The sequence below is a fragment of the Aethalodelphis obliquidens genome, unplaced genomic scaffold (genome assembly GCF_003676395.1).
Source record: "Aethalodelphis obliquidens isolate GAN/ISIS:26980383/991018 unplaced genomic scaffold, ASM367639v1 scaffold18, whole genome shotgun sequence".
In the NCBI taxonomy this organism is placed as follows: domain Eukaryota; kingdom Metazoa; phylum Chordata; class Mammalia; order Artiodactyla; family Delphinidae; genus Aethalodelphis; species Aethalodelphis obliquidens.
This window is the reverse complement of record NW_020837962.1, coordinates 5,424,352-5,451,245: the sequence shown is the minus strand read 5'-3', so window position 1 is coordinate 5,451,245 and position 26,894 is coordinate 5,424,352. Positions and strand designations below refer to the sequence as shown.

General features: G+C 41.7%; 1 protein-coding gene across 2 annotated transcripts in view; it reads right to left on the bottom strand.

Moving 5' to 3' along the window:
- GRIN2A (glutamate ionotropic receptor NMDA type subunit 2A) overlaps nt 1–26,894 on the bottom strand; it is a 367,711-nt gene that overhangs the window by 108,704 nt on the left and 232,113 nt on the right. For both annotated transcript variants that reach the window (XM_027118303.1, XM_027118304.1), the window contains one exon: nt 7,908–8,022. In XM_027118303.1, coding sequence (XP_026974104.1) covers nt 7,908–8,022 — 115 coding nt within the window. The remainder of the gene's footprint in view (nt 1–7,907; nt 8,023–26,894) is intronic.

Sequence of the window (26,894 nt, the reverse complement as noted above, 5' to 3'; positions counted from 1 at the left end):
CACACACACACACACACACACACACACACACACACACACACACACACGGAGGTGGCATTACTCATTTCAGTTTGATGTGTTCATTTGCTATCGACCTATTGTACTTTCCCCACTGTGACCTAACAAATTGTACCGTGTAGGTATTTAAAACAGTCAGCATGCATGACTCTAGGGAAGTCAGAGGATAATTTTAAATCTTTTGTAATGGCTTAATTTTCCCTCTCTGTGGCTTACATCATTTGAGAAACTTAATGATCATTATATAAGGAAACAAATTAAATTTCACACAGCTTCTGCTAAGGTGGTGATATTACCAAACCCATTTTACAAAAGGCCACTTGATTCTAGCTGTGGGTTTTGGAGAATAAAGGAAACAGAAAGGGAAAGAGGGGGAGAGGAAGGGATGAGAGATGAGCCATGTCATTTACAGGCATGACAAATTTCTTCTGGAAGTGCTCAGTCCAGAAATGCCTAAACATAAACCCATGCCTAAAAAAAATTTTTAAAAATCTTTCTGACTTCTCTCTTTCACGAATCTCTCAGCAAATCATACAGTCAGTGCCATGTGCTTTCAGTTCTGTTGCTGAAATTTCTCAGATGCCATTGCCACTGTTCTTGTTCACACCTACATTCCCTTCAACCTGAGCTACTTAAATAGTCCCTTAGAAAATTTCCCCAAGATCCATGCCAATCACCATCTTATTTTTGAAGAAGTAGTTTAGTTTTTATCTAAGAGAACAGGCTATGGGGTTCTTATCCTGGCTTTGCAACTTATTAGCTCTGTCATCTTGAGCAAATTATTGAATTTCTCTGGGCCTTATTTATCCCTTTCATATGTAAAAGAGGGTAATAGTAGTATCTGCATCACAGTGTTCATGTGAGCATTAGATAAGTTTATATATTTGAACGCTTAGCACCCTGCATGGTGTATCATCAATACTAAACGAGTATTAGCTATTACTATTATTATTTTTATGTTGTTCTCCCATCTCAAGGTCTTCAACAGTACCCCAAAGGTGACTGAATAAAATCCCACAGTGTATAATTCAAACTCCAGTATGGTCCTTCATTCCCATATTTTCCCTTTAAACAATCTGCTTTTGTCTTCTATTGCCATGTAACAAATGGCCTCAAACATAGCCACTTGAAACAATGCTCCCTTATGACCTCACAGTTCTGTAGGTCAGAAGTCCAGCGGGGCTCAGCTGGGTTCTCTGCTCAGGGTCACATGAGGCCAAAACCAAGCTGTCACTCAGCTGGGCTCATAGCTGCAGGATCTGGGAAGAATCCACTTGCAGACTCATTCGGGTTGTTGGCAGAGTTCAGTTCCTGGAGGTTGTAGGACTGAAGCCCTTGTTTCCTTGCTGGCTGTTGGCCAGAGACTAAACTCATCTCCTAGTGGCCACCTGCTTCCTTGTCATGTGGCCCTCTCAATCCTCAAATCCAGCAGTCAGACAATTCCTGCTTATGCTCAAATCTCTCTGACTTCCTCTTCTGCTATTAGTTTCAGAAAACTCTCTACTTTTAAAAGGCCCACGTGTAGAGAACAAACCTATGGACATCAAGGGGGGAAAGCGGGGGTGGGATGAATTGGGAGATTGGGATTGACATATATACACTAGCTAATATGTATAAAATAGATAACTAATGAGAACCTGCTATACAGCACAGGGAACTCTACTTCACTTTGTTGTACAGTAGAAACGAACACAATACTGTAAAACAACTATACACCCCCTGCCAAAAAAAGGCCCATGTGATTAGGTTAGGCCCAGCCTGACAACACTCCTTTTGATAAACTCAAAGTCCACTGAAAAACTCCTTTTGCTATCTAACGTAACAATCACAGAAGGCATATCTCGTCATATTCACAGGTCATCCTCCTAGAAGAGAGGATTATAGAAGAGTGAGGGTCACTGGGGATCATTCTTAGAATTCCGCCTACCATACAAGCTATGTTTCAAACACATTGAACTCTTTCTCAAATGAGCCTTGAGCACGCTTGCCTATGGACTTTGGCTTTCAACGGTCCTTCTGCATGGAATGGCCTCCCCACACATGTTCAGAAGGTCTCATCTGAGACCCTGCTCAAATTAGAAGTCCTCTGTATAGATGCCCTTGATCAGCCAGCCTACATGTAATATATCCCTTCTCCAAACATCATAGACTTTTATCAGAGCATCTTCTGTGGCAATTTCATACTGTCTTGCAATTACGAGCATCTCCTCATGCCCTATGACACTCTAAGGCAGGTACATGTCTCATTGCAACCCTCAACAATGGCTTGCACATAGTAGGTACTCAGGAAATTTTGCTTGACAGAATAAAAGTGTGAATAAATAAGGGTTATATACCCCAAATTCAACCATCTCTGCTTAAGGGGGACAGATTTAACTAAAATACCAGTTATTTAATAACTCAATATTTGTTGAGGACACACCAGGTGATAGGAACTATACTACATCCATAAACATTTCACTTGGCACTGTTACTGTCTCATTCAGCAGAGATTACTCTAGGTGCTACAGGACTCCAATTTCCTTATTTCCTTTTCTCCTGTACCACTGCTCTTTAGCATTGCTACTAAGCTGTGTATTCCAAAGGAAGAAAGAGGGACAAAGACAGGAAGCAGGAAATCTTGATAGCCAGGATGACCTAGATGAAACCATTTTTTCAAGATAACAAAGAGTAAATCCATGTCCTAAAGCAGTAGTTCTATATCTTTAATGGGCATTGCTAGGGGAGCTTATGAAAAAGCAGAATCAGAAATGATTATTCTGTAGGTTTGAGGTAGTGCTAGTACCGCAAAAGCCTTAGCACCTTTACATCTTTCCCATGGTTACTCTGATATGGGTAGCCCACAGGACCACACATGTAAAATGACCACAATAACAGCTGTTCCTCATTTGGGGAAGTTCGTGAAAAAAAATCCTTTCATTCTCGTATCCATTCTATAAATATTTATTGAGTCACAGCTATTGAGCACTAGAGATATAGTGGTAAAGGAAAAAGTGAAAACCTGAAAACAGACAGTATTCTCTCAGTGCTAGTCATAGCCAGAATTCATGGCTTCATCAATGCACTGCCATCGTTTTCTAAGCAAAGCAAGCACATAGTAGAAGCCATAATATATTTCTGGCTGCTTGTAGGACGTATAAACAATGCACTTCAGTTTTAGCAATTCGCACAATTGTTCTATCAACTGTAACTTACTGGTGTCCTCTCCATTATAATTTTCCTCCGTGATTTTCTTTAACATAATCATTGGAGTATGTGTACACAGATGCCAAGTATAATGTTTGCATAAATATTTCCATCTTTTAGCAGGATGAACCTTTTGGCAGATAACTGATACCATACACACACACATACACACAAGCAAACACACACACTAGAAATCTTCTGCACATGAGTTCCTGAGACTCACCAAGCCATCTAGGTTAAATGTGGTGGGAAAGTGATGGAGGGGTAGTTAAAATACAATGATTTAGAAGGGAGGGAGTTGTGACATTCTCTAATTAGAGACCCCACCATGGGAAAACTGCACCCCATGCATACACCATTGTGGGTGAAAGCCTCGATAGATCTGGTAACACACTGATATGCCACAGCCAGAACTGGGGATCAATCTTAGCTTTTTCTAAGATCTCCTTTATCGTATCTGTACTAGGAATTCTTTAACTGGCATCTGTTTCACTATGCACAAGACACAGGAACAGGGTACAACCCCTTCTTCAGTGAGCCAGACTGGAAGGTGGAACTTCTATAGAACAAAACAGACGGCCTGTGCGACGAGATAAATGCTTATACCCCAAGTTCCAACTGGTTGGGTTTGAGTGAAATCTGCTGCATCCAGTGAGAATAAGGAGGTGGGTGTCACTCTAAGGATAGGAGGAACTCCCTTAATTTCTCCTCTAAAATATTCCTTTCCCACCAGCTGTAATTCAGTACGATGTAGGAATTAGGAATGCAGCCTGCGGTCAGGCAGTCCTCCATTCACATCCTGCTTCTACCACATGCAGGATCTGAAGCAGGTCCCTGGCTTCTCTGAACTGGAATTTCCATTTATGAGGCAAGGATAAGAATACCTACTGTAGATGAGTTGTTGAAATGCCTAAATGAGCTCATGGACATAAAACTCTCAGCATAGTTCTTGGTATAGAGTAGCTCTTAGTAAATGGTGATTGAAGTCAGCATTACCAGCAGATTGTATAGAGGCCCTTTTAGGCATTAGAAATAGCACCTTGTGGGCTTCCCTGGTGGCGCAGTGGTTGAGAGTCCGCCTGCCGATGCAGGGGAAACGGGTTCGTGCCCCGGTCCAGGAGGATCCCACATGCCGCGGAGCGGCTGGGTCCGTGAGCCATGGCCGCTGAGCCTGCGCGTCCGGAGCCTGTGCTCTGCAACGGGAGAGGCCGCAGCAGGGAGAGCCCCGCCAACCCAAAAAAAAAAAAAAAAAAAAAAAAAAAGAAATAGCACCTTGTGGTACAGCCAAAGAAACATGTGGAAGGAACAGACCTTTCTCTGATGGGGCTCACAGTCCAAGTGAAGATGAACATGCAAGCAAATAATTATAACACAAGCTGCTAACACTCTTAGGAGTTAGTATACAGGTTTGTACAAAGTGGAAAGGACACGGCCTGATTTGGATTATCCAGATGTAGAATCAATGGAAGGGGTGCCCTTGGCAAAAAGAGGAGAGTGTTCAAAGAGACAGGAACTGAGACAGAGAATGAGCAGATGACAAGTGACTATGAGGGCTTGGAGGATATTGGGAGGATAAGAATGAAGCTTTCTTTGCTGGGACACAGGAGAATAACCATATTTGAGAGAAGAAGATGGTGACTTTGGCTTTGGACAAGATGAAGTGGAGGTCTGTGGGCTGTCCGTGTAAGGGAGTCCTGGTGCCAAGTCTGGAGATCAGGAGATCTGGGCTGGAGAGAGGGATCTGGGAGTCATCACAGTGTGGAAAGCAACTGAGATCAAGGGCACCAAGGAGAATGCAAACAGAGTGGTGAGAATAAAGAGGGAAGCAGACACATCAGAGAGACGGGAATGGGGCCCTTCATTCAGGAAGACGTAATGATGGGTCTCCCTTTTGTCTTCTGGGGCATCTCTACCATCTTTAATTAGAGCTTCTCTAGAAGAGAAGAGGGTTGTTTTACTTTAATATTTATGATTTTTGTCCCATTCATGCTTGAAGTCAAAACTGCTTTAAAAACCTTTCTTTAAATCTCTCTCCCTCCCCCTCCCTCTTTCTTTCTCTCTAAATATATATGCTTTTTAAAACTAGTCTGTATGTATGTTATACGCATGTGCATATACACACATACTTTTTTCATTTTAGCCTGGTGTAACCCTATCTATGGTAGATAGAATTATTCCCAAAGCATTTTTTCAAGTAGTTACTAAGATGATTCACCATGGAGAGGTCCAATCTTTTACTCAATGTCCCCACCCTTGTGAAGACTTACCCATTTGACCAAGTCCACCCCTCTCTCCCCAGACATGGCTCAGTAGTGAGCTACTTGAGGAGAGGGGTGGTATCCCATTCATCCTTGCCTCACTCTGGTGCAGATGGAATGTTGGCCATAGAGTTGGCCCACAGAGGGTGTTTATTGTGTTGGCCTGGGCTGCCAATTGGCTTGTAACCAGGGTATTATTTCCAAGCATCTCTGGGAAGGCTTGGACCCACTAAGCTCTAATGCAGAGCAAAGCCATCGGAAAAAAAAGGAGAGGCAGAGGGCATGGAAGGCCCAATTTACAAGAGGAAAGTCTGCTCAGACCTGAGTTCTATGTCTGCTGAACACAGGCAGGCACTGTGCACAGCACCGGACTAATCCACGCCAGCTGCACACAAAGGCCCAGCAGAAAGCAAATGTCCCTCTAAGGGCTTGTCATGTTTTCCAAGACACCCTCATTACATGCTGCTTCTAGTGACTCCACTGAGTGACCTCAGAGATGAAAAGAAATCTCCCGAGTCCCAGAATAACAGCTCCCTCCTTCTGCAGACCTTCCCCTCTGCTGACCGGCTGTACCAGCATGTGCTGCTGGGGGACGGCTTTAAGGATAACATGACTGGTATTTATCTGCTCCATTGGCTTCCTCTTTCTTTGAGACAGAAGCACAAGGAGTTATTTCTGAAGCACTGGTTCCCCTGAGCGCTGAGAGAATAGACCAACTACAGGAAGCATTTGTACATTCTGAGCTCAACTCCGCAGCAATTCCCGGAGCTGCCTTTTTGGGAAATTGCTATATTTCAACAGAAATTTGGAGGAGGACACACAATATATTAAAAGGGTATTTTCTGTATGTGGAAATGAAGCCTATCAAGGGCCGCCTTCTTTTATGCAATGTTATCACCTGCACTCCAGTGGCCTCCCTGTAAACAGGCTCCCTGGCAAATGAGGTACGTCCAAAGGCAGCACAGAGAATCCACAGGTGTGAGGCAAGCCTGACCCAGGACTGGTTAAATCCAACCAACGAGAATGATTTTACAGTTCCAAAAGTGATCCTCAGACTGTGTAACTTCAAAAGGTTGAAAAATAACTCCAAAATGTAATAACAAAAGGCAGAAAGGCTCAAGTTCTCTACCTCTTATTATGGACAAGAAAAAAATAACTTGCATTTTGACTTTCCATTTGCAAGAGGAGAGAGAAGCCAGAATTTGAAGGATGAATAAAAGAAAGTAAGGATACAGGGAAGCATTACAGGAAAGAAAAAAAAAAAAAAGCATGTTCAAAGTCCCAGATACATAAAGGAACCAGCTCAGACATGGAGATGTGAGCCACTTAGGACAGTGGGCTGCAGGGTTTACCAGAGGGAAGAGCAGAGGTAACACCCGGGGACAGAATCCAGTGCTTTCCTCAAGCATCACAAAAGTGCACAAAATCCCAACCCATCCCTCTCCACACACACACCAGCGTCTAAGTTCCATGAATCAGAAATTGTTGTTTTGTCTCTCCTGTTCACTGATAGATTCCAAGCATCAAGAACAGTGCCTGGCACATCGCAGGCACTGAATAAACATTTGTGGAATGAATGAATAAACCAAGTCGTCACTCAGAGCTTGGGTGTACCGCCTAAAGCAGAAATCAAGCAAGCACTCAATGAACAATGGCTATTGTTGTCCTAACTAGTACTCATGTCAGGGAGTTAAGTATGAAACCTCAGTAAACATTGGTAATTAATTGTGCAGGGAATCTCAATTTGAACAGTTTCAAAATATATCTTTTAATTTAGATACAATGGCATGCAATGAAACAAATCTTGTGTGATAGTCTGATGCATTTTGACAAATGTTCAAGACAAGGAATATTGCCATAACTCTAGAAAGTCCCCGTGCCGCACCTCAGATGAGCTTTTCCTGAACATTGATTTTTTATAGTTATTATATATGTTCTAGAAAATGTGCTTTACAAGAAATACAACCCTCTCCAATCCATGATTTGCAGAAGCGATACATTTAAGTTTTGGAAATGAGTTGATTCAAAGCAAAAGACTAAGTACATGAAAATACAAGGGGTTCATTCGTAGGGCAAAATGTGTGAATATCGTACCCCATTATGAGGTTTAGGCAAACTGGTGTGATCATTGCCAGAGAGTGAACACTTGCTACTGCAATGATGTGAACCAAACTTCACTGCTTTTAAATTACCTTAAGTCTTTCAAGGACACTACCTACTCAGATTTGAGAACCCAACACAACGAACAGCACACAACTGCCACAGTTCACCCAGGGAAAGCACCTCCACTTTACAGTATCTGTCTGCCTTGTTCCATCAGGGGTCATGGAATGACATGTGGAGCTGCTCAGAGGGAAATACTTTGGGAAAAGGAGTCGTTTGAGCTCCCTTGCTGCCCACACCTTTCCTGCCTCCCCTGCATTCGGCACACAGGAGGATGCTCACCTTTTCCCATTCGCGGTCCTTGTTCAGCACGATGACCACCAGCCTGGGGTGCACCTGATAGCCTTCCTCAGTGAAGGACAAGTCTTTGCCATCCCATGTCACATTGACCATAAATCTAGAGAGAGGAAGAGAAAAACAAATGTTTAGGGAAGAATTAAAGAGGTTTCAAACAAATAAGTGGATGCCACCATCAGCATAAAACTGAGAAGGTGTAAACTCATCAGAAGGAGCCTCTTATCTGTGGAAGCATCATTACCCACACAGGCTCTGCTAACTTCCATGCATTCTTTTTCATGAGCCTGTAATCAATCCCAGAATCCCCAATCCTGTACAGGCATTAGTAATTTATTGCAGAAAGCACAGGGGATAGAACATATTTGTCCTGCCAGACTATAGAACATTGAACTTCTGTTCAAATGATCTTCTTACAGGAGGATCTGAAAGCATGTTTTAACAAGCTTCCCTAAAGGAAACTGCTTGCTCATAAACCACATGGTATACAACGTCAAAGAAATGATATCCCATTCATTCATTATTCATTCAACTAATATTTATCAAATATTTGCTACATGTCAGGACTCAGCTAGTTGGTTGGCAATAAAGAAGAAACAGACATGATCTCTGTCCTCTTAAAGCTTATAGTCTAAGGGAGAGGACAGGTATTAATTGGTTAATCACTGAACTATGAAAAGTGCTACAATAGAGGGGGCGGGGTGTGCTATGTGAAAGTGAAACAGGGGTCAGGCAAGGCTTCTATAAGGAAGTGCAGCTTGACCTGAAGGATGACTCAGCATTAACTAGATCAGAAAAGATGTAAGCACATTCCAGGCAAAGGGGACAGCATGTACAAAGGTCCTGTGGTAGTGTTTATGAAGGGCTGAGTGCAAACCAGTGAGGCCAAAGCAGAGAGAGACAGGGAAATGGGGGGTGTGGTGTGAGTGAGAAGGTAAATAGGGGCAGACAGTGCAAAGCTTTTCAGGCCATGTTAAGGAGTTTTATCTTCATTTTAAAACAATAGAAAGACATTGAAGACTTTAATCAAGGAGGTGATATAATCAGACTTTTCTTGTATCAGTATAATATGACTTAAATGTTGTGTACAGAATAGGTTTGCGGGGGACCACAGTAGGTAGAGGGGGGCTGGTCACAGTGCTCTTATTATTCAGGTGAGAGATGGTGTTGGCTTTGGTCCCGTTGTGGCCACAAAAGAGGAGGAGAAGGAAGAGTAGGAGCAGCAACACAAGTGGAGAAATACTGAGCAGGTATTCAGTGATGGGTTAGACATGAGGGTGGTGGAGAGAGAGGCGTCAAGGATGGCTCCTCGATGTCTGCCCTATACAACAACTGTGCAGTTGTCTTCATCACAAGTGATGTCTGTCTGTTTACAATACTCTTATCTCTACCTCCCACACCCCCGCCTCAAACCACCTCGCCTGTAGTCACACTCGGCTCTGATGCAGAGCAAGACAGAGCTCAATTCCCAGGATTTGGGAGGGAGGCTTCTCAGGGGTTCACATCTCCTTGCAGCATGAGAAAAATACGATGTTAAAGACGTCCAAGAAAACACACCACTTAGCAGACACTCAGTAAATACAGTATGGTGGTTAGAAGCATTCAGAGACTTCCCCAGAAAGACAGGGTACCTCAAAGTCATAGCATTTTTTTGCATTATATTCCTTTAACAACAAAAGTAGCTAAAGAAGTAAAATATTAAGGAAGAGGACTAGATTACAAAAATAATTCCAAAAAGAGAGATTGGCCTAACTGATCACATGTCTGCCCCTGGACAGCCACAGTGCAGAAGACCTGACTGTGTCCTATGGGGGAAGAATCAGGTCTCCAAGGACAAGGTTAAGAAATTGGGGAAAAGGCAAAGAACATTTTTGTGTATCCATTCAATGGACTGTTTTGAGTCCTTAAAAAATCATGTTTTTGAGACAAGTTAATGGCATGAAGATAATGCTTGCTATTTAATGTTAAACAAGCAGAAAAGAGGATAAAAATAGGGTTTGTCTATGCATGGAAGGATCCCAGGTACTTTCCATTTTCTTTTGTGTATCTTTGTATTCTCCAAATTTTCTGCAGATAGTTTTCATTTTTAACAAAATACTGTTTAAAAACAGAAAAATCAAACACTGCTATTCTAGAAGAAGCAAAGGGTAATCACGATTCTATCTGGCGCATCTGAGGCATCGCTGATCATTTCCTAGGAAGATAATTTACCGATTCAACAACGAGTTACTGAATGTCTATTGTGTGTCAGGCCTTATGGTGAGTCCCATAAATACAGAAATAAAAAACACAGTGCCTGTGGCCCCTCTTACATCCTCACAATTCAGTGACATAGACACATAAACAATGACAGTACATAGAAGGCCACTTGTGCGCCAATGCACAGTAAGTATAAGTCATGAGAATGTAGAGGAAGGGTCCCTAACGCAATCTCTACAATGTAGGGAGGACTTCCTGGGAATCTGCAAGAGTAAAGGGGTTGAGGAGAGGTGGAGAAGAGCATTCAGAGCAGAGGAGTCATCTTAAACAAGGAAGAGTCAGCAAAGGAAGTGACACGCTAGGGGAAATAGCTTAGTACAGCTGACAGGCAGTGGGATGTGTCTGGAGAGCATCCCTTAAGCTAGATCATAAGGGACCTAAAGGTCTGGATTTTGTGCAGATGGCCATGAGGATCACAAAAGGTTTTAAGTAGAGGAGTGATTCACCGCATGGAGGAAACTTCAAGGCCAAGGGCAAAGACCCATGAAATGTCACGATGGAACACTGTCCATGGAATTTCAGCATAAAAGTTGCAGACGAAGCCCACCAGTGGACTTTACCTGGGCTGGCAGGAAATCTGTAACCAAGTCATTCTGTCTCTGCAGTCCAAAACTCATAGTTAGGCCTGCTGATTCATCGAGGGTTTTAGCTTGTTTGTTTGTTTGTTGTTTTTTACTGAATCCAATAAAAGCTCTCAAGCCAAGTTTTGATTATACAATAATTTGAAGTGAATAGAGTTCACGTTGGGTCAATCTAACACCCCAAATGTGGGTGAAACTGAAAAATTTAGTCCATTAGCAAGAGGTTTGAAAATATCCAATTTGATATGTGTTTGGAAACGGCAGACCAGAGGACGAACGCTTTGGGTTTGACTTGGACCCCTGGCCCGGGGAGAGCCATTCACAGGGTTATGTGGTGTGAACCGATGTCACGGTCACCATTTTAATCTAGGAGCTAGCATGCCCTGTTGAGCATCCAGTCTTCTTCTGATATGCCAGCTGAATCTACTTAAATCTCCCTCTTCTTTAACTCCCCATCTCTGTTTCCCCTGCTCATTTCCTTTTCTCCCATTTTGTAGTGAAATCAGATGGAGTTAGCAGGGACATTATTTAGATGCAATCCATCTTCTTCAGATTATATAGAAACGACTATATGGAAATTCTCACACTCCACATTGTTCTGTGTTCCTTTAAAAATCAGTATTCTGGACCAATGAGTCTACATACTCTATGTTAATATTGTCTATTTTCTTCCTTCCTTCCTTCCTTCCCTCCCTCCTTCCCTTCTTCCTTCCTTCCTTCCTTCTTTCTTTCTTTTCTTTCCTTCCTTCTTCCTTCCTTTTCTTTCCTTCCTTCTTCCTTCCTTTCTTCTTTCCTTCTTTCTTCCTTCCTTCCTTCCTTTCCTTCCTTCCTTCCTTCCTTCCTTCCTTCCTCCCTCCCTCCCTTCCTTCCTTCCTTCCCATTAAAAGTCTTCAGTCCCCTGGGAAGGAGAAAAAAAAAAAACCCTCTAACAAGAATATTTGCTGAACAGTAATTTCATTATGAAGTTGGCAGGGAGCAAGTACCCATTACCTTCAATTCCCCCATCTAATTTCTAGGAAGGATGATCCGTATTTCCACAGGCTTTCTTCCCACTTAAAATTACTCCAGAGCAGAATTCTTTATCCAGGGAAAAACCATTATACACCCCACTGCTTGGTCCCCATTAACACCTGCTGGGCACTTGTATTAAACAGTAAAATCTTATCACTGTTTTGTTTATCTCTTGAAAATTGATTACAAAACTTTTAGTGACCAGATGAAATATCAGAAATTCTGGCTGCTGCTAAGCTTCGAATTACATCTTCGATGTTTCCACCAGGAGTAATAAACACATGAAGACATGCTGGCAAAACGTGGACGTGGCGGAGGCTCTGATGGTTTGCAGAGGGTCCACTTCTGCGTTATTATCGTCCATTGATGGTAAAGTGTCAAGTTGTTGTTGTTTTTTTAATCAGTAAAATACATAACAGAAAATATGTAAATTATGTGATGCACACACCTACAAATTTCCTTTGGTATCTACAGCCTCACGTGTATGAAGCTGAAGTCCAGGTGAAAGAAACATTTCTCTACGGCTTGCATTTTGTGCCCTGTGAAATGCTGGTGTACGGGGATCAGAAATAACATGGAAAAACAGGTGGACTGTTTTCCCTATATTATGACTGCAAAGAAATTGGGCCAGAATTATCAAGGTCTTTCTAGATCTGCTCTAATATGGTAGCCACCACCAACCGGTGGCTATGGAGTAATTGAAGTGTGGTTAGTCTGAATAGAAATGTGCCGTAAGGGCACGACATACTGGATTTGGAAGACTTTGTATGAAAAAATAGTGTAAAAGATCTCATAAACAATTTTATATTCATTTAATGTTGAAAAAATTTAGACACTGCGGTCGCAGTAGGATACATTATTAAAATTAATTTCATCTTCTTTTTACTTGTTCACTGTGTGGCCAGATAATTTGAGATGATAAGTGACTACATTATGTTTCTACTGGACAGCTGTCCTGGACCATCTTTGGTGTTTCATCTTGTTTTTTAACCAGCAGATGGACGGTGTGCATCATGAAGGCAGGGACCTCTTATGCCTTGTTTTCTATTGTATTTTTAGTGCCGAACAGAGTGCCTGGCACATGGCTGGTGCTAAAATAGTTAGGCGCAGAGTGAATTAAAGAATGAATTGCTATTGCTAGCAATTGTTGGGATCAAAGCCTGCCTCTGCTATTCCCCAGCTGTGCCACTTGGGGTCATATATTTAAAATTCTCTGAGCTTCCACTTCCTTCTTTGTAAAAACAGATCAGGTTAAACCGTATGAAGTAACCATGATGGTTTCATGTGGTTTAACCTAACAGATCCCGCACTCCCAGGTGTGTGGGTGGAATTAGCAATAGTGCACATAAAATGTCCGGCCCGATGCCCGGTACACAGCTGTTGCTTAAATAGTAGTTAACCTTTACATAAAGTTTCCATGTATTTTCTTTTTCCACCCTGTCATATTTCCTAACACCCCACCCCAAATGCAACCTCATCCTTTTAAAGCCGGGCTTATTGCGGCCATTCTGGGTACTCATTGCCAGGATCCTTCTTTCTTTTTGTCAAAGGCCAACCATATATGGGCTGCATAAGCTCTTTCAACTATTACTTAAAGTGTCTCATTCCTCCAGATTTCTATTTTCTCTCTTTTGCCTCGTAAGTCTCCTTTAACTTTCCAAATCTGATTATTCACAATGTTCTCTAGACATATTATTATTCACTATTTCCCTTCAGACTATAATTCTCTTACTGTTTCATAAATGCCACCAGAACCCATTCAGTGTGTCTCAATTTTCAGTTAATTTTCCATCTGCTTTGCTATTTCTCATGTTCCCCAGGCCTTTTCCTGAATCGCACTAGCCCTTAAATGCCTCCTCAAACTGCTTTAGTGTCACCATTTTTTTCATTTGTCATTTAATTTACATGTTTTTGGAAACAGAGTCACTGTTTTCTTTACCCTTTTTCAGTTCTCAAGACACTCTCATTTTTACAAAATAGTTTGGCGCTTTCCGTCTTCCTCTTGGTGGTTTGAAATCCCTTCCACTTTGATGTGTTTCTCAGCACCCTCTCATCCTCCATTAACCATTCCCTTTTGGGCACAAATCCTCTCTTTAAAGCAAACTCATGGTTTTTCGACTCCCAACTCCTGCACCACACCTTCCCCGAATACGCCCTCACACCATTTCTTTTCAGCAAGTCTCTTAATGAGTGTACTTTCCTCTTTACCCCGGTTCTTAACTTCATATACTCATTGGTGGTTTCTCATTTCCCCTGAATGATTACCAAAGGCATGACCGAAGAGCTGAGACTTAAATGTCAGGACAGAAATGTAATAACTCCAACACATAGATCTGCATAATCCAGGCCAGCATAATTCAAAACGGACTCAGAAACTGCAGCATAATGAAAAAGAAGAAGAAGAAAAAAAAAACCCAAAACAAAGAAACAAAACTGGGTTAAAAAAAGAGAGGGGAGTATTTACTCTTTCTCAAATTCCATTGTGGCCAATTAAAAAATGATAATAATAATGTTAGTTGTCTTGGCTAAGCAATACTAATTAAAAAAAATTAGAACAGGAGTGGTAAGCTCCAAAAAGGCAGAGATCTTTCTTTTGATCACTGCGATTCTAAAACACCTAAAAGAGTGTCCTGCAGTACAAGCTTAAAAGTATTTGTTGAATAACCGAACAAATGAGTGAGCAGGCATAGGCTGCTGGGAACTTGCTCATTCAACGTTTATTTCCTGTGCAACAACTGCAGAGAAGCAATTCTGCAAGACGACTGTTTAGTTTAGGAATCAGAAAGCCTGGGTTAGCATGCAGTTCTGTGGCTCCCAGTCCCGGGTAAGTCTCCTAAATTCTCAGGGCATCCATTTCCTCTTCTGTAAAAGTCAAGTTATGATAGCCACATCTCTGTGTAATTATAGGGATCACATTAGATGACATTTAATGAGAGAGGTATGTAATGTGACCAGCAGAGTGTTGGCACATAATGGTGTCTGGTAAATGATGACACTGGGGGTAGTAGTAGGTGTCACGGTTTCACATATTTACCTTTTTTCCTTCTAAAATTTGAAATTAAAAGGCTTTCTCTTAGATGCTCGAGGATCATTTTGACTGCTAATCCCAGTTTTCCAAGGGAGGCAATGAACCCTGTAGGCCCCTACCCCAAGCTAATCTGATTACTCAGAGCCCCAGGTACCCCTGGACCAGGCTATCGTGCAAGAGTGCTGACCCAGGTGCCAGCCTGCCCTTCATGACTCCTGGGCTTCCCATCTCTGCTTGGTGAGCACACCTGAGCCAAGGTGACTTTCTGAGGACATGCCCCGCCAACTAACTTTTGTAATACAATTTCTAAGTTTAAAACATGGAGTAAGTTAGGGCAAAGCTTTCTCTGTAAGTGTGACCATTCTATCTACCCCATCACTAGACAACATGCTTGACCCATTTGGCCAAAGGTCTGCAGTGGGAACAGGATCTATAGTAGGATCTAAGATGCATGCCCTAATTCTACTTTATCAGGAATTATTGGAAGCCTGAGTGTCCATTAATAAAGCAGTTCTCAGGATCTCTTGCTCCTTATATGTGTGGTTTTTTCAGGAACATGATGGGGGATGTGGAAATTCTTGAAATTCTGGATAGTATTTTGTAACACTATCAAAATAGTACTGAACATATCACCATGAACCTCTAATGGCTCTGCCTCACCTAACCATTTGGAACTGGCTGGCACAGGGGTCAATGGATTCATCCCCTGCAATAAGCATCTATTCCAAGAGAGCTGGAAAAAAGTAGGCAACATGACAAGCAGTTTCTGTGAACTCCCTGGATCACCTGTGTCTATGCTATCAAATTATTCAGGATCTCAAACAGGCAGATGTACATGGATGTTGACTCCTCACCTTCCCCAAATGTGCAGAATGAGATGGTGTGAATCAATTCAAAGTGCAACTTTATCCAAGAATCACTGGGTATCCCCCTATCCTGGAACCTTAGGCCCCATGAGAAAAGGGGATTTGTCTGTCTTGTTCTCGGCTGTTCCCCCTTTCCAGAACCTGGAACAGTGCTGTTCAGAGCGTGTTCACCTGTGCTCGGTGGGTCTCTGGGGACCCGAAGAGGTAACTAAGGCAGAGGAGAAAGGCTGGGGCCCAGGAGATGGCAGATCGTGGGGCTTCTCAGCCTCCATAATCATGTGAGCCAATCTCTCGTAGTAAATGTCTTTCTCTATATAAATATCTTACTACTTCTGTTTCTCTGGAGAACCCTGACTAATACAACCTGATACTACCATCTGCCAGAGGAACTGTGAAAAGAAAACACAAATCTGCAATGAATACGATGCAAAGGGGTCCCCCCTGCGTTATTCATAACCTGCACAACTGTATCACCTCTGCCGGGTTACAAAGTACTTGAGGACAAGAGTACATAACTCAGTTCTTTGAACTCTAGGAACATTGTCAGGTAGAGAGAAGAGCAGATTAGGGATTTGCAAGCTAAAGTTGAGTTTTAAACCCTCCATTATTGGCGCTGTGCCTTTAAGCAAATCATCCAACTCCTCTGAGTCTCACCTCACTCCTATGTCAATGGGGTAAAACACCACTGTCTTAGTCTGCTCAGGCTGCTGTGACAAAAAACCATAGATTGGGTGACTTAAACAACAGGCACTTATTTGTCACAGTTCTGGAGACTGGAAGTCCTAGGTCACGCCTGGGCAGATTTGAATCCTGGTGAGGATTCTCTTCCTGGTTTACACACTATCTTGCTCTGTTCTCACATGGCCAAAGAGTCAGATCTCTAGTCTCTTCCTCTTTTTTAAGGACACTAATTCCATCATGAGGGCCCCACCCTCACGACCTCATCTAACCATAACAACTTCCTGAAGACCTCACCTCCAAATAACATCACACTGGGAATTAGAGCTTTAGCATGTGAATTTTGGGAGAATGCAAACATTCAGTACATAACAACCACACAGCGTTAATGAGAAGTTTTACGGTGCTAGGGCTAAGAGGTAGGATTGACATCTGTAAGTAGTATGAACAACTATCTCAGTTTTCCCAGAACTGAGGGATTTCCCGGGGCATGGAACATTCAGTGCTAAAACCAAGATCATAAGTTATGGACCATAAATTAAGAGTTTGGTCCAGTAAGCAACACCTCAAAAGCACATCTATCGAAAGGCCTCCAATTCATTTCTTATCAAACACATCCTCAATTCAAATAAATATTAATTGAGTACCTATACTATATGCCAGCAACATGCAGGAGATAAAATGGTAAGTAAAAAACTTGTGGTCCTTCCCTTGAAGTCACTTACAGTTTAGGGAGGAAGAAAGTTTTATACAATAATTCCAATAAATGGTAATATATTTGCAACTAAATTCCCTGATGCTATAGGAACATTAGCAGGGGGACCTAATCTATCAGAATACTGATTAGTCTTCCATTGCTCCATTTCTACTTGCTTTTTTTCTGGGCAAACACCAAGTTGAGCTCTTGGAAGGAATCAAAAACTCTCATGCTTTCCAGGTATGAGACAGGACAGATAACATCAAGGGCTGAAACGGACCAGATACAAGATTATAGAGAATGATGAAAACCCCAGCTAAAGGCATTCAGTAAATTAATTTTAAAATAATACTGTAAATGAAATGTAGTATATCTACTAACCACTCATTTGAACTCTCTGTTCTAAATTCAAACTTAGGAATATTCATATTCCTTCCTCCAGCAAAAACCCTGCTTCCTTCTATGCCCATATAGCTCACAAGATTGCATCCCTTGGACCTAATGGAATTTAAAAGCTTTTGCACAGCAAAGGAAACCATAAACAAGATGAAAAGACAACCCTCAGAATGGGAGCAAATATTTGCAAATGAAGCAACTGACAAGGGATTAATCTCCAAAATATACAAACAGCTCATGCATCTCAATAACAAAAAAACAAACAACCCAATCAAAAGATGCACATAAGACCTAAATAGACATTTCTCCAGAGAAGACATACAGGTGGCCACCAAATGCATGAAAAGATGCTCAACATCACTAATCATTAGAGAAATGCAAATCAAAACTACAATGAGGTATCACCTCACACCAGTTAGAATGACCATGATTAAAACATCTACAAACAATAAATGCTGGAGAGGATGTGGAGAAAAGGGAACCCTCTTACACTGTTAGGGGGAATGTAAATTGATACAGCCACTGTGGAGAACAGTATGGAGGTTCCTTAAGAAACTAAAAATAGAACTACCATATGACCCAAAAATCCCTCTCCTGGGCATATACTCAGACAAAACTATAATTCGAAAAGATACATGCACCCCTATGTTCATAGCAGCACTATTTACAATAGCCAGGACATGGAAGCAACCTAAATGTCCATCAACAGAGGAATGGATAAAGAAGATGTGGTACACATATACAACGGAATATTACTCAGCCATAAAAAGGAATGTAATTGGGTAATTTGTAGAGACATGGATGCACCTAGAGACTGTCATACAGAGTGAAGTAAGTCAAAAAGAGAAAAACAGGTATCGTATATTAACACATATATGTGGAATTTAAAAAATGGTACAGATGAACTTATTTGCAAAGCAGAAATAGAGACATAGAGAATGGACGTATGGATACCAAGGGGGGAAGGAGGGGTGGGATGGATTGGGAGATTGGGATTGACATATATACACTACTATGTATAAAATAGATAACTATTGAGAACAGACTGTATAGCACAGGGAACTCTACTCATTGCTCTTTGGTGACCTAAATGGGAAGGAAATCAAGGAAGAAGGGATATATGTATACGTGTGGCTGATTCACTTTGCTGTACAGCAGAAACTAACACAACATTGTAAAGCAACTACACTCCAATAAAAAAAAAAAGATTGCATCCTTTGTAGGTGGCTTACTGACACACAGTAAGTTCCCTTTTTTGGAAAAGCAGCACCCCCCCCCCCCCCCCGCCCACTATATACACCAGAACATCTATTCTTCTCCTCTCCTTTGGCCATAAAAAATAGATCCGGTGGGAGAGGGAAGTGCACCTCTCCCAAGCTGCAACCATCAGATTCTCTTTTCTGGAATTTGAAACGTGATGGTTGAGACAGAGACCAGAAATTATTTGATCGGGACAAAGGTGATAGTAAACTTCCTTCATCAGTAAATGTTGCCTCACCTTCTGACCTTTCCAAACCTTGGCTGCTTAATATTTACTTCGATTTTTCAAGATACCCCAGTAAAGTCCCAATGTGTTTTCTATCATTCCTCGTTCATTACCTCCTTTTGTTTAATTGAGCTAGTCAGAGTTAATTTGTTACTTACTACCTAAATACTTTAAATAATACATTTTACCTGGGCTGTTAAAAGATCTTACCCGGTCTCTAGACTCGCTGTATAGCATCCCTTACACTCATTTGAAGCCTGCCTGCCAGGTAAATGTTCCTAAACCTCAGTTCCGATTATATACACCTCTGCTCAAAAGCTTGAAATGGCTCCCTAATGTCCAGAGCTAAAATCCATGCTCCTTAGCCAACTTTAACTTTCAACCTTACTTTCTAAAACTGCTCTTTACGTACCTTGCATTGGAGCAGACCCAAACACTTATGGTGTCCTTGTGATTTCCCACTTCTTGGCTACTTGTTCCTACATTTTCTTCCACTGGGAAAACAGTAAAAGCTGATGTTTCTTGCTATGACCATTTCTTGATGATAGATTTTCCCCTACCTGGCCAATAGGAGTATCACTGGCCACAGTGATTGGTTCAGGGATGGGCACATGACTCAACCACATCCAATCAGAATCCTTCTCTGGGAATATTCTGTTGCAGCTAGAGAGAATACTGCCTCTCTTGACTTAAGGAAATACCGTGACAAAAGTATGTGAACTCACACCTAGTTAAATGTGCTCTTTCCCATCTCAGTGGGATGAAACAGTGAGCCATAACAGAGAGAAACATGAGAGAGAAAGGGAAAAAGAGTGAAAGAGAGAGACAGAGAGGGGTTTGAAGACATCATTTGCACCTGGATCAAGATATGGCAGATAAGACGTACACCCCATATATGCCTTTCCAGTAGAATAGAGCAATACATCCTTTTGTTTTGTTTTGTTTTTTAACTTAATGAGAATTGGTTTTCTATAATTTAATATCATAAAAGTCTCAATGAATACGAAGATTTTTCTCCCCTGAATATTCACATATTCAGACTCCCCAAAACTGAGCACAGAGTTCACCTCTTTCCAAAATGTTCACTGAGCTTCCAGCCTCAGCTCCCTCCTTGGAACTCTCATCACTTCCTCTGCAGCTCCCTTTCCACCTTGTTGCAGAGTTTTTCACACACTTACAAATCATCTCCTTTGCTGGAGGGTAAACTCCCCCAGGGATCATGGGCCCTGTCTGAGTTGGTGCCACACGCCCTGCACCCTGAGCACAGCGTCCAGCGTATGGTAGGTGATCAGTGACCATTTGCTGAATGAACAGGATCAGATTTTCATCTGGCCAGAGCTGGAGGCCTCAGCAGCACAGAGAATGTTCTGGGGTGCTGGATGACACCTCAGAACCATCAGGACAGAGTTAAGTATGTCCTGGCCTAAACAGCAGTCTAAATGCTCCCCAGTCTCATAATGAAACTTGAAGGCCCTGTGTAAATTCAGCAGTAATAATGTTTCACATCCTGCCATGGATTTCTGGTGTGGAAATCTGCCCCCCAGAAGACTCAGCTCCGCAATCCTGCCCTGCCCTGATAGTCCTATCTTCTCCCATAACTGCTAGATTGCTTTCTTGATGGGAAAGAAAATAATGTAATTATTTCCTAAAGAGCAAAGAAGAACTGCTATATCAATGATGGCTGGGTTTTTAAAATAAATAATAGAAAGAATAAAGCTCTTTTTTTTTTTTTATAACTCCTCTTCCTATTTGTTTACCACATCGCTTTAAAGGATTAATTTTACAACTATGGGGAAATAATTGTGGGGAGAGTAGGAAGAAGAAAAAGATGAAACGAAAGAGTAGTAAGGAGAAAAAGAAGGAAGAGAAGTTAGAAAGAAGGAAAAGGGGGGGGGGGAAGGGAGAGAAAGGTAGACAGGGAAAGGAGTGGAGAGAGAAGCCTGGGAAAAGGAGGGATGATATTTTCTCCCACTTGAATAATAAAACAAAATGGAGTCTGAAGCAGAGCAGGGCCCTTCAGGAAAGCTGGAAAGCACTCTGTGGGAGGAGATCCTCACAGCAGTAGGATGAGCAAGAGAGAGGGAAAGAGAGAGAGGCAAGATGGAGGGCGTCCAGAGCTGGTCGCGCAGCAAGCAGGAAGGGGACCAGCGGGAAGAGGTCCCATGTTGTGGTCTGGCACCGAGCCCTCCCTGGTGACACTGGAAAAGTAGGTCAGTTTCAGAGCTGGCTGGGGAATGAATGGTCAGCCAGAACAGTGGTGGGAAGTGCGGATGCTGAGTGAGAGGTTGACCTACGCACAGGACCTGGGAGATGGGGCACCTCCCTAGCGCAACGGGAAGAATGAAAGCCAATTCTAGACAGCACCATCCAATAGACTTTTCCCAAGGATAGAAATTCATACATCTGTGATGTCCGTTACGGTAGCAGCTCGCCACCTAGGGCTACTGAGCTCTTGAAATGCGGAGAGTGTGACTGAGGAACTGAATTTTCCATTTTATTTTATTTTAATGAATTTAAATTTAAAGAGCCACATATGGCTACTGGCTGCCATGTTGGACAGCTTGAGTCTGAAAGCCGTGTGGATCACATTCAAGAAGGAACTGATTGCCAAGAGGAACCAAAAGGCTGTTTTGTGAAATGTCATAAGTGTACGTTTCAGGTGGCACACAGATTCGTTTCGATGGTGCATGGGTTAACTTTATTTGTAGGATTAAATTTGTTTATTTTAATATATATTTGAAAGTGGAACTAGCATATCAGACACATTATTTCATAGATATCATTGCTTAGGAAGAAACTATAGTGAAATTTTATCTCTAAAAATGTAAATCAATGTAAATAAAAAGTACTATGTGAAAAATATCACAGTGGGTTTAGAGTTATGAAAAAGTAATAAACATATTCATATAAATGGAATCATACGATGTGTGGCCTTTTGGGTCTGGCTTTTTTCACTTAGCATCATGTCTTCAAGGTTCATCCATGTTGGAGCATGTATCGGCATTTCATTCCTTTATGGCTGAATATTATTCCATTCTATGGATATACAGATTAAGCTTATCCATTCATCTGTTGAGGGACATTTGCTTACACCTTTTGGTTATCGTGAGTAGTGGTGCTATCGACATTCATGTACGAGTTTTTGTTTGAATATCGTTTTTAATTCTTTGGGGTATATAACTACGAGAGGAATTGTTTGGGGTAATGAAGAAGATAGAGGAACTAGTTATCTGTGGAACCACTATCTGGAACTAGACAGTAGTGATGTTTGAACAACACTGTGAATGTACTTATTACCACTGAATTGTACAGTTTAAAATGATCAATCTTATGTTATATGTATTTTAACATGATAAAAAACTGGTTTTAAAAAAGTAACAAAGAAAATAAGTAGTTGGTTGAATAAAGACTGAGCTAATTCAAAAGATACAATAAGTAGTCTGAATTGGGATATGAGGTTTATCAGAGATCCCAGAGTTTTTTAGATCTAAGCTTCTATCCAAGAATCATTTCTACAACCACTCTGGCAGAAAGGTCAGCCTAGACACCAAAAGCACAAGAATAAATAAGTGGGACTGCATCAAACAAAAAGCTTCTTCACAGCAAAAAAAGATCAACAAAATGAAGAGGCAACCTATGGAATGGGAGAAAAATCTTTGAAAATTATATACCAGGTAAGGGGTTAATATCAAAAAAAATAAGAAACTCACACAGCTCAATAGCAAAAAGACTAATAATCTGATTTGTAAATGGGCAAAGGACTTGAATAGATGTTTTTCCAAAGAAGACAAACGGTCAACAGGTACATGAAAAGATGCTCAACATCACTTATCCTCAGGGAAATGCAAATCAAAACCACAAAGAGATATCACCTCACACCTGTTAGAATGGCTATCATCAAAAAGACAAAAAAGACAAGAGATAACAAGTGTTGGCAATGATGTGGAGAAAGGGAACACTGGTGCACTGTTGATGGGAATGTAAATTGGTACAACAATCCCACTTCTGGATTAAATCCTAAGGAAAAAGGATCTGGAAGAGGTATCTGCACTCCCATCTTCTTTGCAGCATTATTCACAATAGCCAAGACATGGAAACAAACTAAGTGTCCATCTATAGATGAGTGGATTTTTTTTTAATGTGAAATTTAAACACACACACACACACACACACACACACATAAAACGCACGCACAATGGAATATTATTCAGTCATAAAGAAGAAGGAAATTCTACCATTTGTGACAATATGGATGGCCCTTGGGGTACTATGCTAAGTGAATTAAGCCAGACAGAGAAAGACAAATATCGTTATGATATCACTTACACGTGTAACCTAAAGAAAACCAAGCCCATAGATACAGAGAACAGATTGGTAGTTGTCAGAGGCATGTGGTGGGGAGTGGCCAAAATGGGTGAAGGGGTCAAAAGGTACAAATTTCCAGTTATAAGATAAATAAGTTATGAGGACATATCGTACAGCACAATGACTATAGCTAACAATACTGTAGTGCATATTTGAAAGTTGCTAAGAGGTAAATCCTAAACATTCTCATCACAAGAAGAAAAATTTCATAACTATGTATGGTGGCAGACATTAACTAGACTTATTATGGTGATCATTTTGCAATATATACAAACATTGGATCCTTTCGTTGTACACCTGAAACTAACACAATGTAATATGTCAATTACACCTTAATTAAAATAATACTCATCTCATACGGAGTCTTAAAGAGCAATGCACAGAAAGCACTTCGTACAGATCCTGAAACATAGTAACTGAAGAATAAACATTAGTTATCACCGGTATTAACAGGCACAATGAAAGGGGGGATCTGAGCCAAGGGACAAAGTCTACTGAATTCCACACCTACAGGGCAGCAGTGGCTGTGGGTGGAACATTCAGCACAAGTGGGTAGAACATTCTAAGGCAAAGAAATCAATGGACCAAATGGCCTCCACGTAGAAGGGTTTTAAGGTTATTTATCTAAACTGACAGAACGGCCTGCCTTCACACTTGACCCCAGCACACTGCCGAACCCCTTCCTGACAGACAGCTGCCCAACTGTTGGGCGGGTCCCAGTGTCTGAGTGCTACCTCCCCACTTCCTAGGAGGGTCCCTTTCACCGACAGCTCCAAATAAGTGTTTAGCAAAGACTTCCTTCCACTGAACCAGAATTATTTCCTTGGAACTTCAACCTGCTGGCTCTAATTCTCCACTGTAAGCAAAGGAGACTAAAAAAACTTTAAAACTCTGAAGACAAGTATTATTGTGTCCCCCTTGAAAGTCCCTTCCGGGGATTCTTCAGCCATTGCTCATGTATATTAGACACAAAGACTCCTTTCCATTCAAAAGCACACCTGTAGATTCTTCTCTCTTTTCTCCAGAGAGAATGTGGGATTTTCGGAATATGTTCAGAAGGAGATCCTATCCCAGGAAGCTTTGTGTAAAGATTGATAGGCATTCACTACAATGAGGTAGGCAATCCCGTATTTCAAGTCAAAGAAGTAATCGAAACCAGTTTCTTTATGTTTCCCCTCTACCTGGGAATTATTAACGATGGTATGAAATTGGGAGTTCAACGTGTGCCAGGCCCAGTGCTGCGTGCTGAACGTAAGTCACTGCATTTCACACCCCAACGAAGCAGCTAATACAGTCAGTCAAGAGAGTGTTCACACGTTTCAGAAACTGGGTCTCATATCCCATAAAGGAGCTCTGTTCTACGCTTCATTTGCACTTCACTCATAAAAACGCTCTTTGGTAAGAACTATTTGATGTACAAGGTTCCTTTGTTTTAGCTTTGCCTTTAACTAAGAGGTTACATTTGCATTTCCCATCTCAGTCCTCAAAGTCTGCTGAACCTGTGGAAGGCAGATCACATCCGTGTGGGCTTGAAGTTTGAGAAAACATTTTCTCCATCTCCTCTCTGGGAGGGCTACTGTATTTCATCCACTGGGGTCCTTTCTACTTGCAGCTGATTTTCAAAAGAAAGGAAAAAAATTACAAAAATCCATTCTGTGGGGGCACTGGAACCAAGTGTGTGGAAACAATTCAGAACAGAGGCTCCTGAGAATCTATGATTTATAAGAAAAGTAGAACATCGTTCTTAGTCCAAAAGATAAGGCACTTCCAATATTAACGTAATAACAGAGACTAATTTCTTCCAGTTGAAGTAGAGCCAGGAATCAAAAATGCCAAATCATCATTTAAAAATGGCAAATTTTAGTATTTCTCTCCTTGACAGAAACACCTAGAAAGAAAATAAAACTTTACAGAACTGCCAGTTTCCAACATGCTGGCAGCCAAGCCCAGCGGATGCACCGACCAGAAAGGCAGACCTAAACCAGCACAGCAGGGGCACCACGTGGCACATGGACAGCCTGCCACCACACTGGTTTCTATTTCAGACAACAGAATTGTCCAACACTGTCTAGTAGAGCTAACTCACCTAGCTGTGTGGCTGACAGGTCTGCACCTGCGTTCAACATCAGATCTGGCTTCTGAGCAGCACAGTCTAACCCAGTCCCCACCATGGTAAACCACAGTAGAACCTCTTCCCTGCCTACCATCTATCTCAGCAGCCAGCCCCAGCGCATACGATCAGCTGTGGCACAGAAGTTAGGTTCACTGAAGACGTATAAACGGGCCCAGAGCGAAAGGAGCTGGAGCCTAAGGGGCTTTCAGATCCAAAGCTGAGGGAGGAGCCTGTGAACTGAACTTGCCGTGAATGCCGTATTAGCCCCATCACCTGGATCTGTCAGTAGCAGTCAGATCAGCCCCCAAAGAGGCAAAGCCTCAATTGGAAGCTGAAGCATCACGCCGCAAAGGCAGCTAAGCAGCAGGACAGCCAACAGCGGCATTTCCCACATGCAGGGAGGTGCATATGTTTCCATTTATTTGCATCCTATTGACTATGCAGAATTCTTAAGAAGGCCAGTGGAAGAAGCTGAAACTGACAGCAAAACACGAGTCAGGAAAATAGGAATCAACTGGTTAAGAAACATATCAAAATTGGGAAGCTGGAACGGAGTCTACTATCCTTAATAACAGCAACACCCTTCCTTAGGAAGAATAGCATGGACCCAGGCAACCATCCAAACACTCTGATTAAAGTAGAAAATACACATGAACAAATTTTTCTATGATGGCAGCTTTACAGTCTGATTATTTTTCAAGGCAGCTGCTCCAATTACTTGCTTGTCTTTGCCTATGTGGTAAGAGACAGCATCCTAAAACTTTTACTTTTTTCTTTTTTTTTTTCCAGGAGTCACAGCAGAAGTGTGCTCAATGCGACAAATTTGTGTGACTCCTATAAAACAGAAGTATGTCATCACTAGAGGCAACTTAAGTGGTGATGACAAGTACTGGATTTGGAGTTAAACTGTTAGGGTTTGTGGACTCTCCCTGCAACTTTCTGGTTAGGTAAAGTGGGGTAAGTGGTTACTTCACCTCTTTGAGCCTCAACTTCCTCATCTGCTAAATGGAGATAATAACAGCACCTACTTCATGAAGTTGTTGTGAGGGTTAAATTGGTTGATAAACAGAAAGAACCTAGCACGGTGTCGGAGAACTAGTTATTAATCAACATCTCCACTTCCCCCCTGAGACTGCTGAGAGAGGTAGAAGAGCATCACATCTCCCAATCCTCAGCTACCTTTATCTTCTGGATCTGGGAGGCAAAAGAATTAGGTCAATGGCTTTGTGTGATGTGATTATATCACATCACCTCTATGAGCTTTATTATCCTTATCTGTTAAATGAGAATAATCTCATGTGACTCACAGGATTGTTGTGAAGATTAAAGGACATTTTGTATTTGAATCTAAAAAGGTCTATACAATACTATTGTAGTAACTATTCATTATGTCCATGTTGAAGGGGAACCAAGCAAAATGATGGTCCTATTAGCCACAGATCCTCCCACAGAGACCAAAGTTTCATGGCAAGTCCTTGGAAAAAGAAAAATGGAA